The sequence below is a fragment of the Panthera leo genome, chromosome D3 (genome assembly GCF_018350215.1).
Source record: "Panthera leo isolate Ple1 chromosome D3, P.leo_Ple1_pat1.1, whole genome shotgun sequence".
NCBI lineage: Eukaryota > Metazoa > Chordata > Mammalia > Carnivora > Felidae > Panthera > Panthera leo.
Window position 1 is genome coordinate 6,915,248 of NC_056690.1, and position 21,279 is coordinate 6,936,526.

Consider the following 21,279-nt stretch of genomic DNA (forward strand, 5'->3'; position numbering starts at 1 on the left):
AAGGCTTTGAGAAGTTCTATAACGTCCAGTATCACACAGCTAGTATGTGACAGAGCCAGGATTCAAATCTAGACTATTTTTACCCCAAAACCCAAGTTTTTAATCTATGATACCTTGACTATAATGTATAGAAAAATTTTTTTTCTTTTCATTAAAAAAATTTTAATGTTTATTTTTGAGAGAGAAAGAGAGAGAGAGTGAGCAAGCAGGGGAGGGACAGAGAGAGAGGGAGACACAGAATCCAAAACAGGCTCAGAGGTGTCAGCACAGAGCCCAACATGGGGCTCGAACCCACGACTGGTCATGATTTCATACCTGAGTCGAAGTCGGATGCTTAACCGACTGAGCAACCCAGGCGCCCCAGAAATAAGGTTGTTCTCAACTGGAAAAACAAAGGCAAACTCATTCTGATTTACGAAATTCAATTTATACACACAAATAGAAAAAGACTACAGAGGCAGACTAAGAGTTGTGATGACCTTTTCTGCACGCTGGGTGGCGGCTGCTGGCTTTCAGCTCCACACTGCCCCCGCAGGCCAGCCTCTGTACTGCCGGCGCTGACAGCCTACAGCCGGCTTTCCCAGACACCTGGCCAGATGGGTTCCGGTTTGGTTCTGTCATTCTTGGCGCTGGCAGGAGAATTAGAAGGTTGGACAAAGAAAAAAGAGTTGTTTCTTTCCTCTTTCGGTGGTAGCCTGGAAGCGGCAGCCATCGCTGAGGGTGACCGAGGGCCACTGGAGGCCGCGGCGGTGAAGTGGGAGGCGCAGCAGCCACCTCCTTGCGTCAGCTGACAGCCCTTTCCCCTTCCGCCTCTCCAGCGGCCCCTCGCTCTCCCCTTTCCTTTTCAGTCCTTCTAACACCTTTGTAACCAATTCCTGCCGACCCATCCTTCTCTGCCTGAAATACCTAGAGTGGTTTCTGTTTTTCTGGCTGGCCTGATACACTCTGCGGCAAAACTTAGATACACATTTAACTAGAATTCATTAGAAAGAGTGGCATTATTCTTATTCTTATTTGTATATGAAGAAATAGGATATAAGTAGTTGTTTGTCTTGTGGCCGGAGCAAAATACTTGTGCATTTAGTTTCCTTCCTGTGGGGTGCAAAAAACTGATGGTCTCTATACGTTATACAAGTAACTGGTAAAGAAGATTGATTAACTCAAGACATGAGTTCTTTACAAGATAATAATCAAACTACCACGAAGCGCCTCAGTTGTTATTTGTTGGTCAACATTTGACAAGTTATAACACATTGACGGCACAACTTTAAAACCCTAATAAATATGATTAGTTAATAGTAGACTCCAAAGTCCCCTTTGTTCTTCTTAAAAGAGGTTGATCTGCTATGATCCACTAAGAAACATCTAAATGGGAAGAAACACAGAAGCATTTTTATTAATGCCATTTAGTTTTTTCAATAGAAAACAGTCAGATAAACTATAAAATTTAAGACTTAACTATATTGCTAAACACCTACACATAAAGTTATTTGGCATTTAGACAGCTGGACTAGAAAAAAACAGATATATTTTAAGGGCCAAAGATTTGCCTCCTAAATCAATAATCTCCCTTTTAAAAAAAAGGTAACCTAGGGGCACCCGGGTGACTGAGTTGGTTAAGCGTCTGACTTTGGCTCAGGTCACGATCTTACAGTTTGTGAGTTTAAGCCCTGCGTTGGACTCTGGGCTGAGAGCTCACAGTCTGGAGCCTGCTTCAGATTCTGTGTCTCCCTCTCTCTCTCTGCACCACCCCCCCAAAATAAATAAACATTAAAAAACTTTTTTTTGAAAAAAAGAAAAAAAATTTAAAAAGGTAACCTATGCCATTGATCACAACAGATTGGAAGTGACCAAGGGAAGTTATTAATGAAAGTTAACAAAACGCAGGCTTATTCTAACATGCCTGATCTGGACCAAAGGAGGGGAAAAAACCCACAATTACTTAAACATGATTAAAAAATTTTAGGGGCACCTGGCTGGTTCAGTCGGTGGAGCATGTGACTCTTGGTCTCAGGGTTGTGAGTTCAAGCCCTACTCTGGGTATGGAGATTACTCAAAAATAAAATATTTAGGGGCACCTGGGTGGCTCAGTCAGTTGAGCGTCCAACTCAGGTCATTATTCCAGGGTTGTAGGATCAAGCCCCACATCTGGCTCTGTGCCGAGCATGGAGTCTGCTTGGGATTCTCTCTCTCTCTCCTTTGCCCCCACTCGTGCTCTCTCTCTCTCAAAAAAAAAAAGAAAAGTAAAAAATTTTATCATATATATATATATATAATTATTTTTTTTAATGTTTATTTATTTTTGAAAGAGAGACAGAGCTCGAGCAGGGGAGGGGCAGAGAGAGGGAGGGAGGGAGACACAGAACCCAAACCAGGCTCCAGGCTCTGAGCTGTCAGCACAGAGCCCAATGCAGGGCTCTAACCCACGAACTGTGAGATCATGACCTGAGCCAAAGTCAGACGCTCAACCGACTGAGCCACCCAGGAGCCCCTTATCTTATATTTAAGTTCAGAATAGGAGTAAGAGTGATTTACATGCATATTTTATATATGAAAACATTTGGAAGGACGTATACTAAAATGTTAAACAGTAAACCTATTTCTGGGTAGTGAGATTTCAAGAGATTAAGGTTTTTTGTGTTTGTTTTTTGGCTCTTGCAAATTTGTTTTTTCTATGGTGAAAATACATATGTCTTTGGTAATTAAAAATGAGAATTAAAGAAATTAATGCCCAAGGATAAAATTAATCAGTATTTTTTGAAATTTAGTTTTTCACTTGCTTTGATATGAAAAATAAGACTTTATGAGAAATCATAATGCTGGAAAGCACCCAGGAGACCACGCAGTCCAGATGTGAAAATAAAGCCTGCACAGGTAGACCATGAAGTCCAGGTGTGAAAACTAAAGCCTGCACAGGGTCAGTGAATGGCTGGAGACCACACTGCTGCAGAGAGTAGAACCAGGGCCTCTTGATTTCTGGGCTAAGAGCCCCTCAAACAAAAAGCAAAATATAAAAATATACATAGTTAACACATAAAAATACGTTTATCTCCAGGACACAAGAACAAGTTGGGTCAATATCAAGACCCTAGAGATATAAATGGTGTCACGTCAGAACCTGAGTAACGGTGGGCCAGCTTTACCTTCAGAATTTCACAGGGAGCGGCGTCTGGTGGTACAGGCTTCCCACAATGCTTTGAATATTCAGTTATAAACACTGAAGCTTCATCTAAACTATGGAATCAGAAAGAAAAAGAGCATCAGGAGGAAATCCTCGGGCATGATAAATATGTTTGCTATCTTGACTGTGGCGATGGCTTCACGGGTACATGTATGTCCAAATTTATCAAATTGCATACTTGAATTATGTGTAGCCTATATATGTGTGTGTAGCTATGGTTGGATCACAAGTGGTAAGCAAACAGAAAGAAATCCATGGCTTGGTAATGAGAGAGAGATATGTCCCAAGTGGCCAGCACAGTTAGATTAAATGTAGGGACCAGGAAAGACTTCTATCCTGACAGGGTTTCCCTTCCTTAGTGTCAGCCATTTCTCTCTTCTCCTTTTCGCGTTCCAAATCCATTCCCAATCCTATCCCAGAAAGCTTATTTCCAAACTTCTGGCTGCCAGAAAATTAGACAATCAAGCTTAGCAAAAATTAGGTCACATAAAAGCCAGTTATTCTCTGAGAAAATGTCTAAGGAATAAAGTTGTAACTCAAGTTTTAGAGCAGGACTGTGAGATACCTATTATGGGGGTTTGGAAAGTTTCTTGATTGTCTGACTCCAAGTTCATGTTCTAAGGGACTCAGTTATAAGACAACTAACCTCTGGGCATATGTGGTAATGCTATAGCTTAATATTCAGAGCCTTTCATTACAACCAAATAGTTGTACAATTATTTGATATTTTCCTCCAAAATAAAGATAAATTTTAAGGAAACTCTACAGTAAGTTGTTTTTGTTTGTTTGTTAATTAACTTACCTTAACTCATTTGCCAAATAGTTTACCAGCTCAGTGATGTTGTTGGAATTCATCATATGCAATTTCAACACTTGAAAGTATTTTGTCTTTGCCAAAATCCCAAACTCCTTCTTACTTATGATATTATTCAGAATCAGGTTTCTAATCTATAGAATGATAGGTATCATTAAATTAAAAATGTGTGCAATTCCAAGTTCTTACTCAATACCCCCAAATTCCTTACTATCAGAAGTTAAATTAGCACTGTGTTGTGACTAAGTCTCTTTTTTTAAGGGGGTGGGGAAGGGGATCTGTTTTGGCCCATTTCAGTAACAGATTAAATCAATAAGAAGTAATTGCTCTGAAGCACTTTGGGACTCTTTAGGAGGAAGATCTGCTTACAACAACAAGCATTTAAGGCTACAGATTTTTCAGTGAGCACAGCAGCAAATAAGACAGATGAGGTCTCCAAAAAAAAAATAAAAAATAAAAAAAATAAATAAATAAAAAAAAAGACAGATGAGGTCTCTACCTTTTAAAAATTTATTAAGGTTTTAATAAAGGCAAAATAATTTTATATATTACCAAACAGGCAGAGATAGTAGTATTCAGCCTACTTTTGATTTAGGGAAAATTATTACCTTCTAACATAAAATTTTTCATGGCAAAAAGGAGATGAAATTGCCTCTTACTTGATGTGAAAATCCTGCCAATTGGCCAGTATTCATATGCTCTTCTAATTGCTGTAAAATGATCTGAGGATTGCACGAGCCCAGAAAATTCTAGAGGAAAAAAAATCAAACACAGTGGAAAAGTATTATTACTAATTTCTGTCAAATCTAAAAGGTTTTCATTTTTAAATTTGGAATATCTTTAATCATTTCTATTATAGGAAAAAAACACAACTCTATCATATAACAAAAAATTAAATAAGGAAAAAGACATTTTACAAATACCTATTGTGACAACAAGGGCTGTTTAACAAGCATTTTGTCATTCTAAGTGCTGGAAGGACTCTATTTAAATACTAAAATTTTGAAAAGCATTAATGGATGAGTTTATGAATAGTCAAAAAATCCCCAAAGTCCAAGGCAAGCACAGATGGCTGTGAGAAAATGGAGTGAACAGACCAAATGACGGATAAAAAATACGCATGTTCATTTATATAGATCTCTATCTACTGGCTAAACTAACTTTGGGGAAATACTGCAAAACATTCCCAAGTGCTTTGTTCTATTTGTTCTGTATTGTAAAGGGAATGAGTTCGTTTTAAAAGTTCTGTCCTCAGAATGTTCATGGGTCCGTCCCTTTGTCAGACACCCACACACAAACCTGACAATTCCCTCTCTTATCTCCCACATCCAATCACTAAGTGAAGCTGCTCTATTTGGCTCATTCTCACTGCCACCACCCCACTTACAGCACATATCCCCTCGAGCCTTCCCTGCCCATTCACAGGCTGGTCCAGGCAAGTGCAACAGCCTCCCACACTTCCGCTCCTGCCTCCTCTCTCCCCCACCAAGCCCAAGGATTGTTCCCTCCAAAACGGTGCCTGAACATTTTACTTTACTCTTCCAGGAAACCTGACAGTTCCCCACTGATAAAGAACAAGGTCCAAACCCCTCTTAAGGCATCCCTTGGATGGACCTTGATCTATCTATCTTTTAGGCTCACCTCCTGCTAAACCTGCATACAAACCTCCCACACCCCTCAGGCTGATGAACTCCTGCTTTGCAAGTCTGGTAAAAAGAAAACACCACCCCTTTTGTGGGGGCACAAGCAGTGGGAGATCTTCTGTTTCTCTGGCAGGCCCAGAGGAATAATTTGCGAGATACCTTAATTTGCTGATGTCTTTTTTCCGAGTGAGGCATGAGCATCAGACAGGCTAGTGCAAAAGCCGGAAGCTCTAACTGGACATACTGCCTGGCAACCGCAATCATGTCGAGATCATCTGAAACTGGGCATCTTCAAGAGAGCACATGAATTTATTAGTAATTTGTCAGATTCACGATATTATGTTGAGTCTTCCAGCTTTCCACAACTGTTACCTGATTGTGCTTTCAATGATTTTAAACATTACAGTGCCGGTGCATCACATTCACTTAGTAATGAGTAACTGGAGTCTTCTTCGTGGAACAAAATATCCCACCCACTGGAACACAGAGCACTGACTGCCGCTATGATCATGTCTGAGGCCCACACATGCTTAAAGACATTCTCAGAAGACTCAAAATCTGTGAGACAACACTTCATGATTTCAGGTAGTGATAAAAATACTCCTTATGTACATTAAAACTAATTTTAGGGAATGCTTATTGAGTATCAGTTTACGAGTTGCACTGCATGTGGAAAGCAGACATTGTGAAAATAAGAGAGATATTTTATTTTAAAAACAAGTGGTATGTTTAACTTCTCAAGAAAAATGAGTTACTCATTTAAAGAGGTTTATTAAAAAGAAATTTCATAAACAACACATATGATTTTGAGGGGGTAGGAAAACAATTATTTTACTTACTCTAGAATAGCGATGAGACTCTCTCGACAATCTGATAACTGACTGGGGCTCAGAGGACAAGATGCTGAAAAGAAACAATAATGTGTACGTACACACACACACACACACACACACACACACACACACACACACACAGAGCTATAAAACGCTACTGTCAATGTTTCAGGGGAGAGAAAAATACCTGAAAGTAGGGGTATCTGAACCACACGCTGCCAAGCTTTGCTGAAGTAGGGAACCTGGGGAAACAAGCATGTTATAGGATTTGAGCCACAATCTCTCGGTTTTGCGGTCACAGAATTATATACTTAGAGCATATGTTCTGGATCCTAAGACCAAAAACGTAAATTGGTATCTCCTCATTCAAGATGGTTAGATTTTAGGATAATATTCTTTCCTTCTCTCTCTTTTTTAAAGTAAACTCTGTACCCAGTGTGGGGATCAAACTTGATCTCATGATCCTGAGATCAAGAGTCACATGCTCTACTGATTCAGCCAGCCAGGGGTCCTTGGATAATTCTCTTCATAAGTGTATAGTTCAGGATCTTATTACACAATCTTGGCTGATTCGTTATGGTTTTGTGTGGGGAAAAAAGTGTCAGAAAACAAAACACTGTTGTGTGCCACAAGCTGTGTGAGAGCCACAGGAAAGGGGCAACCAGACAAGAGAAAGGATTTCAGAAAGGAATAAGGCAACAACATACGTTTCCACTCATAGGAGAGGGGTTAAATGACTCAGGATATATTTTACTTCACATTATGGAGAATAAGTAAGAGTTCAAAGTCATGGGGCACCTGAGTGGCTCAGTTGGTTAAGCGTCCACCTTTGGCTCAGGTCATGATCTTGCAGTTCATGGGCCCTGTCTCAGGCTCTGTGTTGACAGCTCAGAGCCTGGAGCCTACTTTGGATTCTGTGTCTCCCTCTCTCTCTGCCACTCCTCTGCTCGCACTCTGTCTCTCTCTCTCTCTCTCTCTCTCTCTCAAAAATAAACAAACACATACAAAAAAAGAGTTTAAAGTCATGAGATACCAAAAAGACTAAATGTAGAGGTTTCATAAGATCCAACAATTCCACTCCTAAGCATACGTTTGAGAGAAAAACACACATCCACATAAAAACTTGTACACAAATGTTCACGGGGCACCATTATTCATAATAACCCAAATACCCTTCAACTGATGAACAGACAAATAAAATGCAGGTGTGTCCACACAGTGCACATGAGTCAGCAGTAAAAAGGAATGAGGCCCTGACACCCACTCCCATGCAGATGAACCGAAAACATGACACCGAATAAAAGAACAGAAGGCCACGTGGTGCAGGATTCTGTTGATATGACATGTCCAGCACAGACACTTCCAGGGGTGGGAGAGGGAGGAATAGTGAGTGACTGTTAATGGATATGGGGCATACTTCCGGGGTGAAGAAAATATTCTAGAATTAGATAGTGGTGATGGTTGCATAACATTGTGAATATACTAAAAACCACTTAATTATACACTTTATTCACTTTTTTGGGAAAGGTTTTTTTTGTTGTTGTTGTTGTTGTTTTTTAAGTAATCTCTACCCCGAACGTGGGGCTCGAACTCACAACCCTGAGATCAAGAGTCACATGGTCTTCTTACTGAGCCAGCCAGGGTCCCCTTAGCTGTACACTTTAAAAGGGTACATTTTAGGGGCCCCTGGGTGGCTCAGCTGATTAAGCATTTGACTCTTGATTTCTGTTCAGGTCATGACCTCAGTTCGTGGGATCGAGCCCTGTATCAGGCTCTGTGCTGACAGCATGGAGACTCTTGAGATTCTCTCTTTCCCCCTCTCTCTGCCCTCACCCTGCTTATACTCACACACTTGTTCTCTCTCAAAATAAATATTAAAAAACAAATAAAAGGGTAAGTTTTACATGGGAATTACATCTCAATTGAGAAAATAAAGGTAGGGGGGCACCTGGGTGGCTCAGTTGGTTGAGCTTCTGACTTCAGCTCAGGTCATGATCTCACGGTTCATGAGTTCGATCCCCCATCGGGCTCACTGCTCTCAGCCTGTCAGTGCACAGGCTGCTTCAGATCCTCTCTCCCTTTCTCTCTGCCCTCCCCACCTTGTGCTCTCCCCAAAATAAGTAAATAATAATTTTAAAAAATTTAAAAAAAAAAGAAAGGTGGGTCTCTGAGCTCTATGGAACTATCTCCAAAACACCAATGTTATGTGGAAAAAACACTTTATCTAGAATGTGATTGCATGTACATGTACAAAAATATATATATATATATCCCTCCCCCCACACTTATATGCTACTAGGAAAGTTCTAGAAGAAAACATAAGAAACTAGAAACAGTAGTTACTTCTGGGGAGATAATTTTGAAGGGAAATGGTAAAGGAGAATTTTCAAGTTTTACTCAGCATGTTTCAATGTTGTTCTAATTTATTAAGCTACGAATAGATGATATATTTCTACATTACATATTATAACAATTATGTGGTATACAACTTGTGAAATTTAGAAAAGATGACTAAGTCATTGTGTCTGATTTAAAGATCTTCTAAGTTCAAGAGGGGCAGGAATATATGCTTAAAACAAATTATACCATGGCAGGTGTTACAGCAGAACCAGTGTTTTGAGAGCATAAATGAAGATGCAGCTCAGGAAGCCTGGAGAACACGGGCAAGTGATGTCCTCAAGTGACCTCTGAACTAAATATTCTGGGTCCCAGCACCATTTTGTTTTTTAAATGTCTATGTATTTGTGGGGGAGGGGGAGGCAGCAGAAGGGCAGAGAGAGAGAGAGAGAGAGAGAGAGAGAGAGAGAGAGAGAATCCCAAGCAGGCTCTGTCAGTGCAGAGCCTGATGAGGGGCTCGAACTCACGAACCACATGATCATGACCTGAGCTGAAATCAAGAGTCAGATGTTTAAGCAACTGAGCCACACAGCGCCCCCTGGCACCATTTTAACAGGACATCAGGTCTGTTCTTTTTTTTAATTTTTTTAATGTTTATTTATTTTTGAGAGAGACAGGAAGAAAGAGAGAAAGAGCGAGAGAGAGAGAGAGAGCATGAGAGGCGGAGGGGCAGAGAGAGAAAGAGACACAGAATCTGAAGCAGGCTCCAGGCTCTGAGCTGTCAGCACAGAACCCGATGTGGGGCTTGAACTCACAGAGTGCAGATCATGAGCTGAAGTGAGAGGCTTAACTGATTGAGCCACCCAGGCGCCCCAGGTCCATTCTTTTAAACATTTTTTTTTTTTAAGTTTATTTATTTTGAGAGAGAGACACATGCAGAGAGCGCATGTGAGCAGGGGAGGGAGGGGGAGGGAGAGAGCGAGAGTGAGAGTGAGAGTGAGAGAGAGAGAGAGAGAGAGAGAGTGAGAGTGAGAGAGAGAGAGAATATATATCCCAAGCAGGCTCTGCACTGTGAATGCACAGCCCAGACATCAGGTCCATTCTTCACTTGAGCCGGTGACGTCACCCAGTGCACCCAGCAGCCACAGGCCGTCAAATATAAAGATTAAGTTCTACAAAATTTATTTTAGAAAACTACATACCTGCCATAATGAATGGATACTAGAAATGGCGGTTAAAACTTTCCTTAGATAAGGGATCTGTGAAAACAATAAAATACAGTTCTGAATATCACTAAAATGGAAAGCTTCAACATGAAATATCAGATTCTTAAATTTTCAAAAGAGGTATCAGTAAAATGTATCCACCACGAGAACCAAAGAAATTCACTTCCTAAATCACAAATATCAAAAAAGGGCAGGGAAGCTTCCATTTCTTTCCAGCGAAATTTATGTCAGTTTTGAGTTAGCACTTCCTCTGGCCTAACACCAAGTTAAGTTTGGCACGAACCCAACAAGTCAATGTTTGCAGCATACATCTGTTCGATAACAAGCATCAGTGCAGAATGCTTAAGAGATGCTATGAGAAAGCTTTAACACACTGCAGTCTAGGGCACTGAGTCTCACCATATTGAAGCCAAGAAGCTTCTGCAAGAGTCCATTCCAAAGCTGCAGGTCATAGATTTTGTACTCCAAACAAAGTTCAGTCACCAATCTTACTGCCTAAAGCAGAAGAGACATTAAAAAAAAAATCATTCTGCTTCAAAAACAAACAACAAAAACCCATACTGCTTCAAGGTACCAGGAAATCAAAGCAACTTTGGAAAAGGTAGGGTGGCCACACACAAAACGTTTATAATCTAGATGTGTCTATTGCCTAATTTCAGTGAAGCCCTCCCATCTCTCTAATGAAAGTAAAAAAGATTAAGATTATTCTCTTTCTTTCTTGCTGTCATGGATTCGAAGAGCATCTTGGGGCTTCCCTGTCTTTTTTCTATCCAAGATCAGTTTGCCTGTTGGCCTCATAACCCTCACGCCCTAGGCTCCAACTGCCTCGGAGACTAAATTCCCACAGGCAATGAGGAAGGAGAGAAGTGACGTCCCTCCTGACATAGGGACACTCTCTGTCCCTACCCATCAGGATGAGGACACACAGGCCTTGGGAAGGGATTACAAAAGTGTCCTTTTGTGGGTGGAGATTAGGCCCTAGGCTTTAAGGGGCAGAGGTAAGGGATCCTACAAGTTGCCTGTCACCTGTCAGGATAGGAAAGTAGAAACAGTCTCAGAGCAGCAAATTTGTTCAAGAATGAAGAGTTTCTCTGGTTTTAGGCATTTGAGTGAAAACAAAGGTATCTGAGAAGATGGGGACCCCACCCTCAGACAATTCCATGTACATACCATGGATTCATGGCTGTGGTTTTTCCATAGACCCTTAATCATTCCTTCTTTAGGACTGTTGCAAAATAATTCATATGTGATGGGGATATTCAAAGTCTCAAATGATGCCAGAAAAGTTATACATTTCAAATAAGATCTGGAAAACAGAGGCATTTATGGGAATCATTCTTACAGGCCACATTTACATTTAAGATAAAAGCCACCAGAGGGCAATTATTAAGCCTGTTTGTTTTTAAATGTCTATTTTTTAGGCTTCTAAATATATTCACTGAATATAATATTAGAAATAAATCAATATGAGCAAGATCAAGAAAACATTCAGTTCCTAAATGCCTCAAAAAACTAGGGAAACAAGATGTTCTCAGAGGCCTACATCCCCTTTGCCAAAAGGTCAAGGGGACTCAAGGCATAGCATTCTAATGAACTCTTACAAACTAAGGGATTTAAATGTTACATTTCCAAAGAACCCATCTGTTTCCTATTAATACAATTTAAAAATTTCTACTTACTTCACTTCTTGCATGGGTTTTTTGAAGAGAGATTCTATAGTTTCCTTGTCGGCCAAATATAGGAGACACTGAAGAGCTCGAGCTCTGTGGGCAAAAGTTAACTGGCGCACACCCAGCGTCTGTAAAACCAATGCAAGTTTGCAGAGACACATGCATGTTGCAGCTGGGTATATGAGTTTCAACTTAGGTAGCATAAGCATCATGAAAAACAAAAATTAAAGTCAATCTCTACCCTTAGGGAGCCAGTGGTTCTCAAAGCGTGGTCCACGGACCCTTGGCGGACATTCCTCAAACTCTTATAGGTGGGAAAGGGTCAAAGCTACTTTCACAGCATCACAAAGATATTATGTGCCTTTAGGCTGTGTTCATACTTGCACTGGTGGGTGAAAGTGTTGGCACTAGTCACAGGAACACACGGTTGCTGGGGCAGCTGTGGTGTGCATCACAGCCACGCATGCACAGTATTGAAAACCAAAGGTGACTTCCACTTAAGGTTCTCGACAGAGCGGCAAAAATTAATTTTATGAAACCTCACCTCTTGAATATGTTGAGTTCACACTTGAATACATATTAATTAATTAAAATGTATTCATCAATGTGTGTGACCGAATGGGAAGTACACGTAAAGCATACTGCACTCTTACGATTTATGAATAGTTGTGAGCTGAAGTAGCCACTTTAAATGGAACGTCATTTTTACTTGAAACAATGACTATCAGATAAACTAATATGGGAAAGGAAGGAAGGAAGGAAGGAAGGAAGGAAGGAAGGAAGGAAGGAAGGAAGGAAGAGAGAGAAAGAAAGAAAGAAAGAAAGAAAGAAAGAAAGAAAGAAAGAAAGAAAGAAAGAAAGAAAGAAAGAAAGAAAGAAGAGATAAAGAAAGAAACCTTCCCCTTGCTGTTGAGGGCATATAATCAAGCATCTTAGATTTCCCTCTTTCTTCCTTCTATCCAAGACCTATTTGCCTCCTGGCTCTTTCTCTCCGTTTCTGCCTCAGAACATTTCCACGGGCAAAAGCCTGAAGGCCAAAGAAGTAGTGTTGCCTTTAGGGAAAAGAGAAAGTTTAGTGCAGCTAACGTTTAGTGGGGAGGGAGGGAGGGAGGGAGGCACAAGCAAAGGGTGAAGTAGGTCCTGCAGGGCGTTGAGACCAGTTGGTTTGGCCCCTGGTATTAGGAATGTTGTCTAACCAAGGAGTTAATAACTTTAAATGCAGATAACCGTGGGAACTGTCAATTGGTTCAGTTTACCAAACAGGATGTTACAGAAGCTAGCACCTAATAGAGCCTGCAGATACTATAGTCCTGATTACCAAGTAAAATACGCAGTACCTTGAGTTAAGTGTGTAAGTGAGCATTATCGTAACCATCCCCTAATGGTATCAAGCATGGTAAATACGCAGGGAGAAAAGGGTAAGCTGAGACTCTGTGTCCTGGGCTTACAGTTGTCGCTGATGTTGCAAACACGAACAGCATTCTTGAACTGTAATCAATTGGGCGAGACAGAAGGAGATACAGGACTCTGGGGAAAAAATAGTTTAAATTACATTTGGATTTTAATTTAGTGATCGGTTACCCAAACAACAGATCTTTTGCTGTCCATGGAAAAAGTTACCAGACATCCCAAACATGGGCCTGAAGGATTATGGGTCAAGAACATTTTTGCTTTTCCCCTGAATGGATGCTTATGCTTTTCTTGAGTTCCAGGCATAGCTAAAGAAAATAAATACGATAAATGCCAGGCCCCAGTCTTCTCATCTATAAAACAGCCAATCTCTGATAATTTAAATTCTATTTAAGAAATTAATGCAAACTATAGCTACAAAGTACACTGGATCCTACACATGGAAAATTCTATTTTAGTTCACAGGACCTTGTTAAGTGGCACAATTCAACCTCTAGACTCAGGCCTGACTGGCCCCCCTCCAGAGAAGGGCAAGATGGATGGGGTGGGCAGGGTACCAGGCAAAGGAGAGGGTGGAGCTTTCAGTGGGAAATGGCAGGAAGCTACAAAATTAGTATGAAGTATCCCTTTGGGATCTCCTAGGGATTTTTTTTTTCTCTCTTTGAATCGTTTCTCTGTAAGGCTTTCCATCGTGGCTGGTTCAGTTAGACACGGCAGGATGAATCTACCTGTTGCTTAGACAAAGGTACCCCTGTGTTTCAAAGACTAAGCAAGGAGAAGGTGGGGTCCACAGGAAAAGAGGACATAGAAGGGGTGGTAAGCCACCTCTGCCCAAACCAGGAGAAATTCTTCTCTTGGGTTTGCCTTTTCACATCCTCTCTATCAGATCCAGGGCGGACGCAGGGTGTAAGGCTTCACAAGTGACTTGACCTACTTTTGGTCTAGACCAGGAATGGCAAAAAGCTGGCACGCATGTCACCACTCCCTCTCCTGTGCCTGTGCCAAGCATCGTTAATGGATTACCATATCCTTTTAGATTTGGGCCCAGATATGGTCAGCAAGCCATGACCAATCAGATTTAGCATGTTAGATGAAACCAACGTGCCTTCCTTGGTCTCAGTCTTAGGTTAGAAGGGGAAAGGAATGCTGGTGGCCCATACCTGAACCAGGCCCAGCTCACCTGGGGGACAGAATACATAGGGGTCTGGGGCCAGAGTCCTAGCCTAGCAAATAAGAATACTCCTTTGTTTGAGGTGCGTTCTCTGCTAAAGAACCCTCAACATCAGTAGGGACTCACTGAAGGTTCAGAAATTCTGGATCTTGGTTGTTTATTCCACTGGAGGTAGTTGTACATATTCATGGCCATATATCAATGAAGTGATTCTTCTCAGAGACTCTGACCCAAATTACAGGAAGAAAAGTCTTTTCAAAACCAACCTCTGACAGATTTGTTTTAAGACTCCTACTGGGCAACAAGATACAGACACATCTAAGTAAAGAAAGAGTACCTTCGGAGTGCTTCATCTTCTTGAAGTTCAAATAATTCTGACGGTTTCTTGAAAAAGTGAAAAACAAAGTCAAAAACTAAAAGTCTGCGGACTATAGAAGCTAACACAACCTATTAGGTGAAAAACCCAATACACAGAATTGTTTACATAGAAGACATTAGAGTGTAACCCATTACTTTATGAAAAAACTTTTCCTTTCAAAATTAGTTTCCTCACATTATTCAGTCAACAAATATTTACTGAGCACTTACTATGTGCCAGGCACAATCCCAGGCTCGTGGGTTGCCTGAGTGAATGAAACAGATGTTCCTGTCCTCCTGGCGTTTACAGTCACTGGATAATTTTTAAAAGGAAAGGACTCCATGGATTTTAAATGAGTCCTTGAGTAATTCAGTACAGATTTACTGGGACTTACAAAGCAATGTGCAAGGTGCTATGGACAGTCCCAGTTCCTGGCTTCAGGGTGCTTTTGTCCAGTTCCTCGAATTTATGTACAAGTTAAAACACATCGGTTTCTGAGTCAACCACAGATTCTATGAGGCCTAGATATGCTTCCGTTTCCATTGAAGCACAGTCCTTGCTCTTTGCAAACATTTAATAAATACTTGCTAAATTGGATGCTAAGGGATATAAAAAATAATTTAAAAAAACCTGTCATTTCAGTTATAGTATTTGTTGACACATACATTTTTTTCCAAGCATATCTGCCTAGGTGGATAGAGGAAGGCTCCCTAATTGAGTTCTGCCTGAAAATGCAGAAGTACTGCAGAAAATTGTGTTGGGATTGCTGAATCCCAGCATAAATGTCAGTGATACTACTTCTAACACTATATGCCTCCTGATGTGATACACTGAAAAAAAAACACATTACCTATATGGTATCCTTGCCCAAAACACATAACCTGAATCTAATCATGAGAAACATCACAAGGAGACATTTTGCAAACCAACTGGCTGGCCCCCTTTAAAAACATCAATATCCCATCACAGTAAAATAGACTAGAGTAAGAATCATCAATAGATGCTAAATTGGATTATGTGTCGTAGGGAAAGGAGTTTGAGGAGGAACAAGTTATTAAACTGTCTCAAAACACCTCCCCTAATAGTTACAAAAGGAAATACAGTAACTATGTAATATGGACACTGACAACATCTTAACCAGGTTATTTAAACTCACATCACCTATTCTGGTAAACGGACATCACGTGCCTCTAAATGTCATACCCTGAGAAGCACACGATATCACTTAAGTAGGATTCTGGCCCAAAATGCATCATTAGAATCTTATCATGAGGAAATATCAGACAAACACAAATTGAAGGATAGCTTCTAAAATAAATGGTCTGTATTCTCCAAGAATATCAGGGGTGCCTGGGTGGCTCACTGGGTTAAGCGTCTGACTTCAGCTCAGGTCATGATCTCAGTTTGTGGGTTTGAGTCCTGCATCGGGCTCTGTGCTGACAGCTCAGAGCCTGGAGCCTGCTTCAGATTCTGTGTCTCCCCTCCTCTCTGCCTCTCCCCGGCTCTCTGTGTCTCTCTCTCAAAAGTAAATAAACATTAAAAAAAAATTTTTTTTTTTTTAAAGTCAGGTGTCATGAAAGACAAGGAAAAGCTATGAAACTATTCTAGATTAAAAGAGATTAAAGATGGGGCATCTGGGTGGCTCAGTTGTTTGAGCATCTGACTTTGGCTCAGGTCATGATCTCATGGTTTGTGAGTTCCAGCCCCGCGTCGGGCTCTGTGCTAACAGCTCAGAGCCTGGAGCCTGCTTCATATTCTGTGTCTCCCTCTCTCTGCCCCTCCCCCACTCATGCTCTGTCTCACTCTGTCAAAAATACATAAATATCAAAAAAATTTTTTAAATAAATAAATAAATAGATAGATAAAAGAGATTAAAGATATGACAAATACATGCAATGTATAGTCTTAGACTAGACCCTGGTCCAGGGGGAGAAAGTTCCTTAAAAGAGCACTATTGGGACAATTCATTAAATTATAATGTGGACCACAGATTCAAGCCTATGTTTGTACTGTATCAATAGTGTACCAATTTAAAATTATCCAATTTTGATAATTATACTGTGGTTAAGAGAAAAGCCTTGTTCTTAGGATATACAGACTTGTTAAGGGGTGAAAGGGGATGCCACATACCATTAATTCTCAGACGGTCCAGAAAAATACTATAAATATATATATTATAGGGCAAAGCAAATATGGCAAAATGTTAAACATCAACAGAGTTGGGTGAAGGGTGTACAGGAATTCATTCACACTACTGCAACTTTTCCGTATGTTTAAAATTATTTCAAAACAAAATTATCACATGAATTTAAGAAAAATAAAAAGTTAATCACATGAATCTAAGCACAGACCACTTCTTTTATACAAGAATTCATCTGAAATCTCCAATTAAAAGGTAAAATAGTGGCAAAACAATATTTAAATAGAAAGAAAAAGGAAATAACCTCATGAAGACTCATCTGATAACAGAAGGTATTAAAAGCAGCAAACATTGGGGCGCCTGGGTGGCTCAGTCGGTTAAGCGGCCGACTTCGGCTCAGGTCATGATCTCACAGTCCGTGAGTTCAAGCCCCGCATCGGGCTCTGTGCTTACAGCTCAGAGCCTGGAGCCTGTTTCGGATTCTGTGTCTCCCTCTCTCTGACCCTCCCCCATTCATGCTCTGTCTCTCTCTATCTCAAAAATAAATAAACGTTGAAAAAAAAAAAAAAAAAAAAAAAGCAGCAAACATTCCTTGTGTTAAGTCTGAGCTCCTAATCCGAAGGTTCTATCAGTGCAGAGCCAGCAGAAAGGACAAGAGAACCTCTCAGAGGACGGACTGACCTCACCAGGCTTTGTGGACGGGCACAGCCACTTCTCCAACAACATGTCCCAGACTTTCTCCAAATTAATTTCGTTAACTTCAGCAATTTCTTTGGCAGCTGCGTGAATATCTAAGATATTCAAAATAAAGAGTTTAAAAAAAGAAAAACCCAAGTTTTCAGTGCAAGATAACTGGGAATCAAAATGACAGTTCTCCCTGAGCAGAAAGATAAATGGTGCTTTGTCCTCACCGGGATATTCTTTGCTGGAGGAATTCTGAATTCTTTGACTTATGCTAGGATGCTCGTACAGACTGACGATGAGATGTGCAGGCTTTCCTATCACTCTTAGATATTCCGCGGTGTTTAGCTTGTGGGCTATGAGCACAGCTTCAGTGCCTGATCGCCGGTACTGAATATGAAGCTTCTTCAACAAAGCCTCTGCTTTTTCACGCGTTTCATCCTTTAAAAAAAAAAAAAAAATCCCAAGCAGGGATTCCAAGAAAAGGTCACATTCTAAACCTCAGGTGAGGCGAAGAATCCATCTTTATCAATCAAGATCCCTCCCTGCCTTAGTTACATCCTTACATATCTACACAAATTCTCATCTTCTTTATCCATTTTAGGCATCCAACCCTTAAAGACGCCATCAGCAGGGCGGGATAGGTGGGCCAGGGAGCACACTATGTAAATAAAAAGAGAGGAGCCTTCCATTGTACAGTTCAGACTCACCTGACATGGGATATTCTGTAGCCATCTCTCAGCTAAATACAGGCAGAATTTCAAGCTGGACATCTTGAAGGAACCTGAACAGATAAAAAAGAGATTTATAAACAAATCATAATCCTTTTATGATAAATGTATTTTAATCAAATTATCAAGGTGTTTTTTTTTTTTTTATACAAGAATGCATACTCAGAGAAAAAACATAATTTAAACAGAAGGATCAAAGTAAAAAGTCCAAAGGCTCCTCTTCAGCTTCTATTCCTTCAGAAGTTTCCCCCGTATGTGTGTGTCTGTGTATATACATGCACACATTTTAACCCCAACAGGCTAAGATCATACATGTGCTATTGTCCACTGTTCTGACTTAATATACACCTTGGGTATCTTTCCAAATCAACTATATAGTATTCTATTCTATGCATATGCTCTATTTTTAAAAACAAATTCCTGACAAATGAGCATTTTAAAAAAACAGTTATTTTTTACGGGTGACTGCGTGGCTCAGTTGGTTAAGCATCCAACCTCAGCTCAGGTCATGATCTCACGGTTCGTGGTTTCAAGCCCTACGTTGGGCTTTGTGTTGACAGCTCAGAGCCTAGAGCCTGGAGCCTGCTTCAGATTCTGTGTCTCCCTCTCTCTCTCTCTGCCCCTCCCCTGCTTGTGCTCTGTCTCAAAAATAAATAAATATTAAAAAAATAACTAAAAAGTAGTTATTTTTGACTTCTGTTACAACTAAAAACATGGCAGTAAGTGCCTGTGTTTGTGTGCTTATTTGGTTATGCAAGAACATGTAAGGATTCATTACTAGAAGCAGGAGTACCTGTTAGGAAGCAATTTCTATTCCTACAAAACAAGGTAGAGAACACCCACATCCCTGCACCCTGATAAGCTGCAAAGGAGCCTTGCTGACTTCACTGGAGCCTTTCAACATTCAGCAAATTTTAATCATTTCAGCAATGCACCAAGTGAAGAGAAAGGGCACATAACATTTTTAACTACCATCAATAGTTTTAAATGCCTCTTCTCAAAGATAGGTAAGGAGTAAATTTTTTTATTGCAAGTTCAAAATAAGCTGACAATTTCGAGCCCATTTAGAGGAAGAATCCATACCTTCTGGGATATCCTGGGCAAGACTGATGCCAATAGCTACAGCCCACTCTGGGTTAACTATAGACAATAAGTAGGACTCGATGGTTTGAGTGATCTTAGTTATTTCCTTGTTAATCAGTGTTGAGGATTTAGCTTGTGTTAACTTCAGAAGCTTTGGCTTCAGTTTTTTTTCAAAAACATGTTTGGCTGTAGACACATACAGAGTGTCCAAAGAGAACTTCAAAGAGAGGAAAAGAAAAGTTAAGGCTGGGGGCACCTGGGTGGCTCAGTCGGTTAAACATCGGACTGATTTTGGTTCAGATCAGGATCTCATGGTCGTGAGATCAAGCCCTGCAAAGGGCTCTTTGCTAGGAGTGCAGAGCCTGCTTGGGATTCTCTCCCTCTCTGCCCCTCCCCTGCCCCCAAATAAATTAACATTAAAAAACATACACTTAAAAGAAAAAACTTAAGGTTGATTTACATGCTCACCTTTAATGGTTTTACATGAAAGTAGTACAAAATCCTTCTACAAAGGGTCTGAGTTAACTAGAGGGTATAAAGGTATGTTTGACCAAGTCTCAACCCATTACCTTCATTAATTTACAAATCAGGAGCAGTGTTGGAAAAGATTCTTCACTGAGTTCTGTAGCTAAAAAAGAAACAAGAAGATTATGATTTGCTTAAGAAAACAAATTTGGGCTATTCAGTAAAATTCATAAGAAGTTAAGGAACATACAGAGAATTTTCCAGAAGTTCTGTGCTGTGCCAAAGAATATTAGGTGAAAAGGCAGTCTAGTTTGGGCAGCTGATGGCAAACTTATCACATGCTCCAACATATACTGATATTCTAGGTCCACCGGAGGAGATATTCTTCTGTATGATTTCAAATGTTTCAGAAGACTCAATGCCTATATTAAAATATAAATGTATTTTCTTGTGAGCTTAAACCAATCCTGTTTCTTAACTCTCTAACTTGATCGTATCATAGAATTCCATTCCTGAGACGGTCTTGTTTTCATTAAGAGAACCAAAACCTTTTGTAGTTTTACCTCTAAGATTATCCTTCTAAACCACAATTTATATGATGATTAAAGAAATTATACTCAGAGAAACTAATGGAACCCTGTTATTGATGGGATTTTTCTAAGTGAGTCTGAAAGTTCCCCATAACCTCTTCAAACAGTCTGAGGAAGATCTCAAAAATACTGGATTTCATTTTAAAAAGGTAGGCAGTAGGTCTAAAATTAATCCTCTATACCCTTACATCTCTTTAGGCTTATATCTGATATTTTGGGTGCTTGTATAATTTTTTGAATCAACCCATTTTCTTTTAATGTTTGAATCCATTTTAAAAAGATACAAAAGCTACTATGACCAAAATTCAGAAAAGACTAAGAAGTTACTGAAAGTACTAGAATCGAGTCAGCCCTACCTACTAATATAGAAAGTGGAATCTGACTCTGGGTCCCACATACTACTACTTCTTTTTTGTTGTTGTCAAATCACAGAAATTTTGCTTTAATTCTTCTAAATTAGTCCTTTAGTGACTTCATGATCTTAGACAAATTTAAACTGCCTCAGTAAAGCCAAAATAGGATTAAGATAAACGATAAAATATGAAGAGCATGAGAAGTATTTATTTACAGAAAGCATTAGTGGCAGAGGGGCAGAGAGAGAGGGAGACAGAGAATCCAAAGCAGGCTCTGAGCAGTCAGTGCCAAACCCCATGCTGGGCCTCGAACCCACAAACCATGAGATCATAACCTGAGCCAAAGTCAAACACTTAACTGGCTGAGCCACCCAGGCACCCTGAGCGTGACAAGTCTTTTTACTTCTGTATCCCTTTGAAAGAACCAGGGGCGCCTGGGTGGCTCAGTCAGTTAAGTGTCTGACTCTTGATTCTGGCTTAGGTCATGATCTCACAGTTTGTGAGATTAAGCCCCGAGGAGGCCTCTCTGCTGACAGTGCAGAGCCTGCTTGGAATTGTCTCTCCCTCTACCCCTCCCCCACTCACACGCGCGT

At 40.3% G+C, this 21,279-nt stretch overlaps 1 protein-coding gene across 7 annotated transcripts in view; it reads right to left on the bottom strand.

Moving 5' to 3' along the window:
• Positions 1 to 408: 408 nt before the first annotated feature.
• Positions 409 to 21,279, bottom strand: part of KNTC1 (kinetochore associated 1) — a 74,363-nt gene continuing 53,492 nt past the window's right edge. For 4 of the 7 annotated variants that reach the window (XM_042909743.1, XM_042909745.1, XM_042909740.1 and 1 more), the window contains 19 exons: positions 19,994 to 20,165; positions 19,848 to 19,906; positions 19,279 to 19,495; positions 18,175 to 18,248; positions 17,695 to 17,905; positions 17,465 to 17,574; positions 14,623 to 14,669; positions 13,153 to 13,231; positions 11,714 to 11,832; positions 11,205 to 11,340; positions 10,434 to 10,529; positions 10,011 to 10,067; positions 6,659 to 6,713; positions 6,478 to 6,541; positions 5,798 to 5,927; positions 4,655 to 4,744; positions 3,984 to 4,129; positions 3,144 to 3,234; positions 412 to 1,365 (listed from right to left, as the gene is read on the bottom strand). In XM_042909743.1, coding sequence (XP_042765677.1) covers positions 1,345 to 1,365; positions 3,144 to 3,234; positions 3,984 to 4,129; positions 4,655 to 4,744; positions 5,798 to 5,927; positions 6,478 to 6,541; positions 6,659 to 6,713; positions 10,011 to 10,067; positions 10,434 to 10,529; positions 11,205 to 11,340; positions 11,714 to 11,832; positions 13,153 to 13,231; positions 14,623 to 14,669; positions 17,465 to 17,574; positions 17,695 to 17,905; positions 18,175 to 18,248; positions 19,279 to 19,495; positions 19,848 to 19,906; positions 19,994 to 20,165 — 1,974 coding nt within the window. In that variant the 3' untranslated portion in view covers positions 412 to 1,344. Of the gene's footprint in view, positions 1,366 to 3,143; positions 3,235 to 3,983; positions 4,130 to 4,654; positions 4,745 to 5,797; positions 5,928 to 6,477; positions 6,542 to 6,658; positions 6,714 to 10,010; positions 10,068 to 10,433; positions 10,530 to 11,204; positions 11,341 to 11,713; positions 11,833 to 13,152; positions 13,232 to 14,622; positions 14,670 to 17,464; positions 17,575 to 17,694; positions 17,906 to 18,174; positions 18,249 to 19,278; positions 19,496 to 19,847; positions 19,907 to 19,993; positions 20,166 to 21,279 lie in introns of those variants that run through there. The other 3 variants (XM_042909746.1, XM_042909742.1, XM_042909744.1) reach the window with 3 other exon arrangements.